This window comes from Neopelma chrysocephalum, unplaced genomic scaffold (assembly GCF_003984885.1).
Source record: "Neopelma chrysocephalum unplaced genomic scaffold, ASM398488v2 Primary Assembly neopelma1_74, whole genome shotgun sequence".
Lineage (NCBI taxonomy): Eukaryota > Metazoa > Chordata > Aves > Passeriformes > Pipridae > Neopelma > Neopelma chrysocephalum.
In genome coordinates, this window is record NW_020897735.1 from 407,728 (window position 1) to 419,997 (window position 12,270).

The 12,270-nt window shown below is 48.2% G+C and overlaps 2 protein-coding genes across 5 annotated transcripts in view; one reads left to right on the top strand and one right to left on the bottom strand.

Moving 5' to 3' along the window:
* MRPL41 (mitochondrial ribosomal protein L41) overlaps positions 1-632 on the bottom strand; it is a 1,440-nt gene extending 808 nt beyond the window's left edge. Inside the window, exon 1 of one of the 3 annotated variants that reach the window (XM_027687462.1) lies at positions 625-632. The gene's annotated coding sequence lies outside the window, so the exon portion shown is untranslated. Of the gene's footprint in view, positions 1-50; positions 258-624 lie in introns of those variants that run through there. The other 2 variants (XM_027687460.1, XM_027687461.1) reach the window with 2 other exon arrangements.
* The window catches only part of PNPLA7 (patatin like phospholipase domain containing 7), a 142,848-nt gene continuing 131,074 nt past the window's right edge, over positions 497-12,270 (top strand). For both annotated transcript variants that reach the window (XM_027687457.1, XM_027687458.1), the window contains exons 1-9: positions 497-575; positions 1,421-1,455; positions 3,910-3,975; positions 4,639-4,726; positions 5,329-5,411; positions 8,090-8,178; positions 8,522-8,662; positions 9,970-10,129; positions 11,141-11,221. In XM_027687457.1, coding sequence (XP_027543258.1) covers positions 536-575; positions 1,421-1,455; positions 3,910-3,975; positions 4,639-4,726; positions 5,329-5,411; positions 8,090-8,178; positions 8,522-8,662; positions 9,970-10,129; positions 11,141-11,221 — 783 coding nt within the window. In that variant the 5' untranslated portion in view covers positions 497-535. The remainder of the gene's footprint in view (positions 576-1,420; positions 1,456-3,909; positions 3,976-4,638; positions 4,727-5,328; positions 5,412-8,089; positions 8,179-8,521; positions 8,663-9,969; positions 10,130-11,140; positions 11,222-12,270) is intronic.

Sequence of the window (12,270 nt, forward strand, 5' to 3'; positions counted from 1 at the left end):
GCCGGGCCGATACCTGAGGGCACCGAGGGCTCCCCGGGCCGGGCCGATACCTGAGGGCACCGAGGACTCCCCGGGCCGGGCCGATACCTGAGGGCACCGAGGGCTCTCCGGGCCGGGCCAGTCCCTGAAGGCACTCGGGTGGTCAGCGGAGCCGGAGCCGGTCCCTGAGGGCCCCGGGGGCTCGGCGGGGCCGGTCCCTCCTCTCTCCCCTCACGACCCGGAGCGGCCTCTCCGCCCTCCCGCCTCCCCACCACGCAACACCGCCCGCTCCCATTGGCTGACAAACACCAGCCAATCCGCAGCGCCAATACTCCCTCGCACAGTCCGGTCCAATCACCGGCGAGCGTCCCGCGGGGTGGGCGGGGCCTGGCGAGGCCGGGGCTTTCCCGCCAATCAGCGGCGGGGGTGGGCGGGGCGCCCTCTGGCGGCGCGCCCTCTGGCGGCGGCGGGCGGGGAGTGCGCCCCGCGCCCTTCGGCCCCGGCCCGGGGAGCGGCGAGCGCCGGGAGCCGGACCGGGACCGGCACTGGGAGCGGGATGGGGACCGCGCCTGGAGTAGGAGCTGAAGCAGCTGCAGGTGAGGGCGTGCCAGGGTGCCGGGACTCCGCGAGGAGCGGCGGCGGGACCCGGGCCTTGCGGGCGGTGCGGCCCCGCGGTGCCCCCGCCGGGCTCCGGTGTCGCGGTGTCCCGGCGGAAGGGGGGGGGTTGTTGTTGTTTCTCTCCCGTGTCCCGAGGTGTGACTGGGCGAGACGGGACAGGGCAGGGGAGGGTGACCCGGGGGTGTCCCGGGGCTGCCCAGGAGGGTAACCCGGGACTGACCCGCAGGATGACCCGGAGGGGTGACCCCGGTCCGGCCGGGGAGTGACCAGGACGGTGACCCGGGACTGGCCAGGGGGTGACCAAGAGAGTGACCCGGGTCCGGCCAGAGCTGACCGGGAGGGTGATCCAGGGCTGGCCGGTGGGTAACCAGGACGGTGAGCCGGGCTGACCGGAGCTGACCAGGAGGGTTACCCGGGTTGACCCGGAGGGTGCCCCGGTGCTGCCCCGCCCCGCAGCCCGGTCCCGCTCCGGTCGCCCCGCACAGTGTCGGTGTGCCCCGGGCAGTGCCATCCCGGTGCTCCCTTTTCCTTGGAGCGCGGGTGCCCCGAGGTGGCTCTGGCTGTGCCATCGGGCTGTGGGCACCCGGGCTGTCCCGTGTGTGAACACCTGTGGCTGTGGAGGAGTTTCTTTAGCAGACACAGCCCTGTCCCCCAGCACTTCACTGCTGGGTTTTGTTGCTCGGCACGAAGGGATGATAAAGTTAAAAAGTTGTCATTCCCCTTGTGTTCTTGTATTGTTCAAGAACTTGGATCAGAGAGTGTGATTGTCTCTTAACTCAGTCTTCTCTTTTTGGTTTTGCTTTTGCTCCTGCTGTGCCTCCAGACATGGCTGAAGAAGACAACATCACCAGCCTTGAGGTACTTGGCTTTGCTCTTGTTTTTTGGCATATTTATTTCCCTGGGAGTGTTTCCAGCAGCTGAAAGGTGCTGTACCTAATTTGATAACATTTGGGCATTGCCTTTAGGTGCTTTTACTTTGAAGGAACCTTTCCTTCCAAGAGTTTTATCCTTTCAAACTTTTGAGGATTGGTCCCATTTATCTGTGTGTTTATTATTTTAAATTTTTTTTTTTATTTGCTACAAACCATTCATAGTCTGCTTTGTATTTTAAACTGTTTGCACAATGCTATGGTTTAAATACCTTTTGTTTTGTATGGTTTTAGCTTAAAGAAGGGAGAATTGCAGAATTCTGGCAGCCTGCTCTCCTTGCATTTGTTCTTAACCATAAACTGGAAACTCGTGGTCCAACAAAGCATGTGGTGCTTTTCACAGTTGTGAAAAACAAAATAGTTCTTCTATTCTATTCTATTTTGGTTCTCAGAACTAAAAAATACACGCAACCTACTCCTGGGCACTTCAAATTGTTTTGTGAAACTCCAATCTCTGTAGTCAAAACAAGGCATGTGACCCTGGGTGCTTCAGAGCAAGGAGGAAGTCTGATGTTTTGGGCAGTCCCAATTTTAAGGCCTTGCTTTCAGTGCTGATAAGCTTTTCCTACCCCTCCCAGGATGGGGAATGTCTCAGTGTTTGCCTTGGACTGCAAGGAGATGTTGTTGGACTCTCAGCAGAGCTGAGTGTTTGTGCCTGGACTCTGGATGGGTGTGAGCATTAGTTATGAGGCTGCATGTTGGTGCTGGTTGCAGTTAAAGTCTCTGTTTCTTAAGGAAACTCCAACACCAAGAAGCAGAGAAAAGCTCTTTATGCTAATCCATCCTTTAAGCAGGTCTTTGCTCCGTTTTCTGATGGAATGAGGGATTTCTCAGGGTTATCCCACAGGTGTTTTGGGTCCGAGAATTGTTTGGGGCTGTGTGAGGCACCTGTGAAGTCCTTGGATTTGGGTGCTGGCCACAGCCCTCCTCAGAGAGGAGCTGCCCATGACCTCACACCTGCCCCAGGTGCTGTCATGGCCCAGGAATTGCTGACATGTCCCAGTTGTCTCCAACAGCTCACCTTGTCTGCTTTGCTCCCTCTGCTCTTCCAGAAGGATTGGCAGTGCTAGAAAAGATCCCCTCCTGGGTCTGGGTGGAGAATACCATGTTTTCACTGGTGAAAACCTTGCAAGAACCTCTCAGGGTTTCTTGGAGCTCTGAATTTCTTCTTTCCCTCGTTGAGGCTGAGGGTTCACTCTGGGCACGGTGGGGTTTTGTTCTGCTCGTGGGTTTGTTTCTCCTCCTCCTGGAGCAGGACTGTGAGTGTCAGTTGGCAACTACTATTTTTGATGTTATTTGAGATCCCACAGGCCTGGAGAGCAGCAGAGCTGTCCATGTCCCTGACACTGTCAAGGGGAAATACATTAAGTGACCACAATAGATTTACACCAAGAACCCTCTGTGTCACCAGGTGTTGTATCTGTTGCTACCACGTATTCAGCTTTTGATTTTTTTCAAATTTTTGTGACTTTCTGCTACTATCCCATGAATAATAGTCTGATAAGAATAGTGATAGAGTTAGTTTGACTCATGTTGGGAAGATAAATTGTCCATGTGCTGTGTTAAAGCGACCTGAGAAGCCAAAGTGAGCGCAGTGAGAGGTGACTGGTCAGGCAGGAGTTTCATTTGTGCTGTAGAACTGGAATTAATTTTATGAGAGAGACCAGTTTGGTGACTCTGTGTGCACTTCATTTTTCTCTTGGTGGCAAAGCTAAATTCAGATGTCATCCAGGTCTGGAACCAGGGGCAGGAATTGTTACCAGAACTGTGTGAAGTGCTTTATTCAAGGACTTGGCAGGTTCAAGACTTGCAGGGTGACATATCTCCTTCTGCTGGCTTTGTTTACTACTTGTTTGTAGTATTTTTTTTTTGCCTTTCCCCCCCTTCTCCTAAGTTTTAAACTGGCATTTGTGAGGTTCTTTTAACTGCCAGGTTTTATTCCTGAGAAGCAGTGGTGGGCACAGGTCCCAGGACAGTCCACCTGAGGTCAGGGCTTTTGCCCATGTGCATCATTTGCTTTTTATGATGACTTTAACCTGCTGGTTTATGACTTATTTTCTCAGTCTCATAAGGTCTTTTACATTCCATTCTTATCCTTGTTGCTCTGAATAACTTAAAACCACCAAAAAAAGAACTTAAAACCACCAAAAAAAAGTTATTGCCTGGTTTAGGGCTGTGTAGAATGTGTTGAACTGACACCAACTCAAAACTCCCCTGATAACCCCTCTCCACTGAATGTTTGTGTTTGCAAAGTGAAAGAAAGATGTTGAAAAACACAATCCAGTTGTGTTTTAAGGTGTGTGACAGACCAGGCACTGAGATGTTTTTATGGAGGCTTTTTGCCAGTTGTGGGAAACTAATTTCACCTTCCTTTTGGTGCCAGGCTGTGATGCCAGGAGATGCAACCCCCATGCTGCAGTTTGTGGAGGACAGGATACACACCACTATGGTAAAGTATGGCTGGAGGTTGGCTGTGAATCCAGAGTGTGCAGCTTCTCCTGAACTGTCAGGAATTGTCAAAGTCTGAGTGTTTGTTTCTTTACTGGCACTGGGCACGAGGCAGGAATTAATTCCTGTTATTTAGAATCACAGAATGGTTTGGGAAGGACCTGAAAGCTCATCCAGTCCCACCCCCTGCCATGGGCAGGGACACCTTCCACTAGCCCAGGGTGCTCCCAGCCCAGTCCAACCTGGCCTTGGACACTTCCAGGGATGGGGCAGCCACAGCTTCTCTGGGAATTCCATCCCAACCCCTCACCACCTTCACAGGGAAGAATTTTTCCCCAATATCCCACCTAACCCTGCCCTCCTTCAGCTTAAGGCCATTCCCCCTTGTCCTGTCACTCCAGGCCCTTGTTCATCTCCTGTACATTGAGTTGATCAGCTCACAGATCTTTGGGAAGAAAAATGTGGAATATTTTGCATGTGAGCCACTGATAGAGCTTAAATTTCTTGCATATGTGATGTTTGAATTAAAAATCAAGTATTTATGAACGTGCTTGACTTTTTAGATATCCTACTGAGCTCTGTGTGCCTCAGCCCTCCAAAAAGTACATAGTACATTTATAAAGCTGAAAATATTAACTTCTTTCTCCCTAAACTTCCCTCCCAGCTGACTGGAATTGCAATTGGAGCTGCAGTGGCACTGCTGTTTATTGCAGTTGTTGTGTTTGTTGTGTACAGAAGACTGAGACAATCCAGTAAGTATTTGATAACTAAGTAAGTTTTAAAAACAGTTTTCCCAGCTACCTTGAGTATTTTTGTAATAATCTATGGTAGTTGTTTGCTGTGAAGGGGTGGCTCTTGCAGGAAAACAGCATTAAAAGGATGAAGAACTTCTGTTGATTCACTTACCCGGGTCTGAACCCAGAATCCAAAACTGTCACGTTCAGGATGCTGGAGGGGTTTATTTCTCCAGTGTGTGATTAGGATCAGCCTTATTATCAGCTGTAAATTATGCAAATGATTTCTGCCCTGCTGTGATTTCACTGTTACAGTAATGAGAAATGATTGAATTAGAGGTTTCCTTTGTGAGATTAAAATTGCCTAATCCTTGTATCTGTTTAGAGAACCCTTTATCTCCTCTGGTGCTGAGGTAGAACCCCAAACCAGCTCTTCCTTGCTCTGGCTTGGCTGCTCAGAGCTGGGTACTGAGGTGTGTCCTGGGTTGGTTTAAACTCTCAGTGCTGACCCTGAGAGGTGCCAGCTGAGCAGACAGGAGCCAGGGCAGCAGAATTGCCAAGCTGTGCTCAGGTGTTTTCCCTCAGCAGGTGGTTTCTGACGTGGTGCTTCTCTGTTCCAGAACAGCTTCAGCCCCACGTGCCCCAGTACAGGTTCCGCAAGAGGGACAAAGTGATGTTCTATGGGAGGAAGATCATGAGGAAGGTGAGAGCATCTGGCACAGGGGGAGGGAAGGGAGGTTAAAATCCACTCTGGGAGGTGTAGAATCTGTAATACTTTAGGCCTTCAACCTGTAAAATTTTGCTGGAATTTTGTGGATGTTTCAGAACCCCTGGAGTGCTTCCTGAATTGCTGATGGAGCAGCAGGAGCTTCTCCTTCTGGCCAAACTTTAGCTCTTTCAAGAATATTTGCAGCCAGTGAGGGTAGTAATAAATCACTGAATATCTTAACTGCTGTTTAAATTGTTTAAATATCATGGAATCACAGAGTAGTTTGGGTTGGAAGGGACTTTAATGCTCATCCAATCCCACCCCCTGCCATGGGCAGGGACACCTTCCACTAGTCCAGGTTGCTCCAAGCCCCATTTAACCTGGCCTTGGACACTTCCAGGGATGGGGCAGCCACAGCTTCTCTGGGCAACCTGTGCCAGGGCCTCACAACCCTCACAGGGAAGGATTTCTCCCCAATATCCCATCTAAATCCACTGTCTTTCAGTTTAAAGCCGTTCCCCCTTGTTTTATCAATGTATGATATGTATCTATAACAGATATATCTATATAATATATGTATCTCTCATATATGTGTACAAGAAACGTGGGTAGAGTCCTTCCCAAATCTTCGTTCGCGAAGCCTAGCCATGATGTATGAGATATAGATAGATAGATAGATATGTGATGCTACTGATAATCCCTGACTTTAGAAAGCTACTTCTTCCTCAGGTGGTGCTTTTCAGAGCCCCAAACGTTTGTTGCTTATTTATAATCCTCTGTTTAGTGAAGGATGGTGGGTGCAAACGGCTGGGGAAGAACCAAGGCTGTTTAATTCTGTGATATGTTCTCCCTGCCCTCTGTCCTGGAGAGTCAGAACTCCTGGGAAGCTGCAAGGCCAGGCTGGGACTGGCCCCTTTTGTGGGGGGCCCAGAGGCAGAGTGTGGCTGGGGGGGGTCCTGGCTGTGCCCTGTGCCATGACCTGCTGAGTCCAGGAGAGCACTCCCAGTGCCAGGGCACTGGGAACCTGCATCTCTGGAAAAATAAGGTGCAGGAAATGAACCTTGGGTTGCCAGTCACTGGGTGTTGAGGAACATTTCCTCCTGTGAGCTGCCATGGCCTTCTGCCTCATTCACTTTGTTGAGGTGAATTCAAATACCTGGACTTAATTAGACACTGTGCTGGGTTTAATATTCAGCTCTGGAGCTCTGTCTCGTTGTGGAGGAGGTGGTTACTCCCTGAACCTTGCATTGCAGGTCAGCCTTTATGTAGAGCTTGGCCAAAAAAGCCCTCAGTGGAGGAAACTGTGTGTGTGCAACTTCATAATTTTAATATTCCTCATAATGTTAATGTGCAACTTCACAATTTTAATATTCTTTAACACAGCTGTTTATATGTAAGTCACGTAAGTAAAGAATGCTTAGAATTCCACATGGGAAATTCATTTCAGGTATTTTTGGGTTTGGGGTTTTAGACTTTGCTTTTTACTTTTATTCCTGAATAAGGCAGAGGCTATTACACACTGACTGCTGTGGATTGTAATTTGGGGATTTTTGATAACATACCAAGGTTTTACTTTAAAAATACCCCTCCAAACTAATTAAAGATTTATTTTGTGACAGAGATATTTTACAGAGATTCAACTCTTTGAGAAACAAATTAAGAACTAGGAATGTTTTGGAAGTAACTAATGAGGGGTTTTCTTGGTGTAGCAGTTGATGTGTTTCTCCAGAGGGTGGCACTTGGGAACTAAGAAAGGTAGGAAAAAGCCTTGATTTGTCACCAGCTCAGATGTGATTGTGGCCCTGGTTTGTCAGCACACAGACTGCCAGGTAGAATCATGGAACATCCTCTGTTGGAAGGGACTCACAAGGACCATCCAGTCCAACCCCTGGCCCTGCACAGACACCCCAACAATCCCACCCTGTCCCTCAGAGCGTTGTCCAAACCCTCCTGGAGCTCTGGCAGCCTTGGGGCTGTGCCCACTGCCCTGGGGAGCCTGGTCAGTGCTCAACCACCCTCTGGGGGAAGAACCTTTTCCTGAGATCCAACCTGACCCTGCCCTGGCACAGCTCCAGCCATTCCCTGGGTCCTGTCACTGGTCACAGGGAGGAGAGATCAGTGCCTTCCTCCTCTTCCTCATGTTGAGTGTTCCTGAGTGGGAACCACAGCTGAAGGTTTTTTCCTCCCTACCGTCCATTACCACCGTAGCAGTTGCTTAGTAAAATCAAAATATATTTTGCTTGCTTCATAGAAAGGAAGTGATCCTGAAGCAGATGTTGTTCCAATCCTCTGAGGTCTTACAGGAGCGTTTCACACTGTTCATGTTCCGGTGGCCTCAGGGGAGGCTTAGGTTGGATCTCAGGAAAAGGTTCCTCCCCCAGAGCACTGCCCAGGCTCCCCAGGGCAGTGGGCACAGCCCCAAGGCTGCCAGAGCTCCAGGAGGGTTTGGATGATCCTCTGGGGCACAGGGTGTGACCCTTGGGGCTGGGCCTGTGCAGGGCCAGGAGTTGGACTCGATGGTCCTTGGGGGTCCCTCCCAGCTCAGCACATTCTGTGGTTCTGAATGGCTGTGGGATGGGTTGGAACCTTTGCAGAGTTGGAACTACTGGGTTGGTTTTTCTGGTTTGTTGTGGGTTTTGGTAACTGTTTTTGTTTTCCTTCTTTCCTCCCAGGTTACAACTCTTCCAAACTCCCTGGTTGGGAACACGGTGCCGCGCCAGAGGATGCGCAAACGGGCAAAAGTTTTATCTCTGGCTAAAAGGTACTTGGGCTTTTGGGAAGGGGGAAATTTATGCCATGGAGGACGGGTTTGGAGTTTTTATTTGTGGTCCAGTCTTTAGCAGAGCACTTTTCCATAGCTCCTGGCTTTTCCCAGTCCTTTCAGCTGAGGATCAGGTGGGGAGTTTGCTGGACTGGGGTGGTTTGTGCAGCACTGTCTGGTTTGGTTGAAGAAAGGCAGGAGGGTGGAAGGTTTAGCTAATTGATGATGTGTAACTTGGGATGGTGAGTGTTTAGTATTCACTATATACTTACTCAGCACTTACTATATAATTAAGACAAATGAGGGGATGTCCTGGCTCCCTGACTCACGTTTTCCTTTGCAGGATTCTACGTATTAAGAAGGAATGTCCAACTCTGCAGAGGAAAGAGCCTCCTCCCTCTTTGCTAGAGGCAGATCTGACTGAATTTGATGTGAAGAATTCCCATTTGCCATCAGAAGTCCTGTACATGCTTAAAAATGTCAGGTAATGTTAAATGGGAAGATAAGTTTGGAGTCTGGATGTCCAAGTGATGTGAATATTTGGCAGGTTGTATCAAGTCTCAGACTTTATGGCTGCAGGGTCAGAATCTTGAAGGAGTTGACTGAAATTCATCTGAGCATGAGGACAGAATAAAGGACTTTGAATTTTCTAGAAACGTTAAGAAAATAATGGAGTTTGTTTTAAAAATAAAATATGAGGAGGGGGAAAAGGATGTAGATTAGTGGCCTGAATTTGGGGATAGTGATAATGAAGGTGTTCTAACATGAACAGATGCGGTGCATTTTAAAACTTCTCTGTAGGCTCTATCTGACAATTTTTTGGTACAGAAAAGCATCGTAATTGGTAAATGTTAATTGGGTACCATATTGACAGCTCTCTAAGCTGCAGAATCTTTTACTTCTCTGGCTGAAAAGGTTGCAAATCAAATCAAAGTCAAGTTAATCCCCAGGGCTCTTGGGCAGATTAAGAAGAAGGGTTGGTCTTTGTGCCCCTTCAGCAAGAGGTTAAATTTGCTGACACAGCCAAGAGTTTCAGATCTTCCAATCTGTAATTTTGGTTTTGTTTGTGGATGTTAATTTTTTCTCCCAGATATGATGTAATTAATTCCTGAAGGTCATACATTCTCGAATAAAAATGCTATTTAAATCATCTGGTGGAATTATGATCTCCTGTGACTAATTGATGTTGCAGTAGAATTTGATGGATTAATCCTGATAAATGTGAGCTGATGGAGCTCTGTAACAGAGTGATCAGATTTAAGACCTGTATTTCTGTCTGCCTGGTAGTGACTGGCTATTTTCAGTACTGGAGGAGTCCAGGTGGACGTTACCTGCAGGAGATGGAATATTCCAAATTTAAAGTGTGTGCAGATGACAGGAATTTTTCCCTGTGTTTTCAATATTTCTCCTGTGTCCTGGTTCCATGGACAGGGCAGCTGCACTAAAAGGGAGAGTTCCATGGAGTAACTTTTCTCCTGCAGTGTGTGAGTCCTGCAGGGTTTTAAATTCCTTCTCCTTCCGAAGCCGTGCTGGTGTTTGCTGGAAGAAGGCTGGCTGCACTTCCTGCTGAGCCTGCTGTCATTCCTTGGAGTTCTTCTCCAAAGGAACCCCAATATTTACAGTCTCAGTGTTTCACAGTGCTCTTGCACTTCTGTTTTGGGGAGCTCTGCTCCTCCTGCCCCACAGCAGCCCCTCAGGGCTTCCTCCGTTATTCGTACTTTGCTAATTTAGGAAGGATTTTCCATGGGCACTGGTGATTTTGGGTTTCCCTCTGCATTTTCTTTGCTGCAGGGTCCTTGGGCACTTTGAGAAGCCTCTGTTCCTGGAGCTGTGCAAGCACATGTTCTTCGTGCAGCTGCACGAGGGCGAGTACATCTTCCGTCCCGGGCAGCTGGACAACAGCATCTACGTCGTGCAGGATGGGAAGCTGGAAGTTTGCATCCAAGAAAGTGTAAGAACCAACTGATCTGCAGTTTTAAAGATACATTTGTTGGCATAGCACATAGCCTGGCATGAATCATTAAGCATTGATTAGACTTAGGCCTGTGAGTCATAGTGATTTAGAAGGGATTACTCCCAACCCTTCGGGGCCGTGGCGTTCATAAAGATCAAGGTTTGTAGCTCTGGTCCCTCGTGTCTCAGGTGAGAGAGAAGGACACAGTGCTGATGGGGCACGTTGAAATATCCTCACACACAGTTATTGAGGGAGGACAGGGTGCAAGGTGGCCCTGGAAACATTCACTTTTGGGGTGGTCATTATAGAAAGTAGGTGGGCACAGAGAGCAGGAGAGACCACGCTCACTGCAGAATATTCTAATGGGAGTTACTGGGTTTTACCTGGGAGGTGGAAGAGTCAGATTCACTTTTGGATAGACAGGGAAAAGAAATGATGGTTTGTTTCATGGGTGAGTCTTAAAATGTTGAGTGCCAGCCCTTGTGATCATTTCTGCCAAGTTTGATTTTTAGTATTTTTCTTCTTCCTGACTGAACATTGAGTTTGGCTTTAGGTTGTGAACAGGTTTCCAATGGCTGAAAATGCAGGGGACTCGTGTTTGGAAATTATACCAACTTTGATGATTTCTGTATAATTTTACATTTTGCTGTTCCTGACATGAAACCCCTCGATAAAGGAGGCTGATTCTGCCTCAGAGTGAAGGAAGCTTTGTTTTGTTGGTGGTTACAAAGCAAAGACAAGCAGGTCCAACTCCCCCCAGACAAAACTGGCTTTTAGTTTCTTTTAATTTATCACTTTTAGAATGATGATTTGAAAGCCTGTGGTTGGAATGAGCACATTTCCATCAGAGCAGAGACAAAACAAAGCATCCAAGTCCCAATGGGGAACCTGGAATGGGAGCTGCTTAGAGTGTGTGGGAGGAGGGGAGCAAGTGAAGCTTTCTGAAATGCTCCAAATTTGCCAAAATGCAGCTGTGAGCCTGCAGTGATGGTGTGTCTGTGCCTGCAGGATGGAACAGAAGTGGTGGTCAAGGAGGTGCTGGCAGGAGACAGTGTCCACAGCCTTCTCAGCATCCTCGATGTCATCACGGTGAGTTCTGGGAGCTGCAGGGTTCCTGCAGTGCTGCTGGGGGCCAGAGCCTGGCAGGGGGAGCAGGAGGTGAATATTCCTGGGAAGGACTCAGGATGCAAAATGGTTTTTTGATGAACTCTTCTCCTCCTCCCAGGCCTTCCCAGGTGTAGAGTGAGCTCTGGGGTGTGTGAGGTGGTTGTGAGTCGTGTGCTTGGCAGTGTAACTCTGGCTGTTCCTGATCAGCAGGAGGATTTGGATTGTTCCTTTATGTCTGGAAGTCAGACAGGGTTTGATTTGCTCGAGGGCACAACTCAAGTCAGGAGCAGGACCAGGTTGGGGCCCAGAATTCCAGGCTTTTACACTGTTTCACAGAATCCCAGAATGTGCTGAGTTGGAAGGGACCCACAAGGACCATTGAGTCCAACCCTCAGCCCTGCAACCATCCCCAAGAGTCACACCACGTGCCTGACAGTTTGATTTGTTGCTTACTGAATTTATTTTTATTTAATCTAATGAAAATAAACCTGACAGTTGCTATTACTGTGATTATACTGTGAAAACAGTTGATGGATTGATTTATTTTCCACCACCAGTGGTGCTGGTGACCAGCTGAGGGTTGTGCTCCTTGGCAGGGGACAGGATGAGCTGAATGTTTGGGGGTCATATTTGATGTACAAATTGGTGGGTTTTGTTCCAGTTGGAATTACACTGATGGTTTTGCTGAAATCATCCCAGCACAGCTATTTGGGAATACCTGAATGGAAGGTGTTGAATTTGTCATCTTTGATGATACTCAAGCACTGAATGTGCTTTCTTGAAGGATTTTTAGTAGTTGAGGGGATGAAGATAATCAAATCTGTATTCATGTTTGACCTTGTATCATGTTTCTCTTGTGCTTGGCTGTCTCTGTTCATCAAAAGGTACCATTAAGTAGTTTAAGGATTCTCTAAAGTGTTCTTTGCCATTTTAAATGCAAACATGCATCTATATATCTGTATTTATAGTTCCCATGAAACCTATTGACAGGGATACAAATTTTTAAGCTTGGTCACACTTTTTTTCTTTAG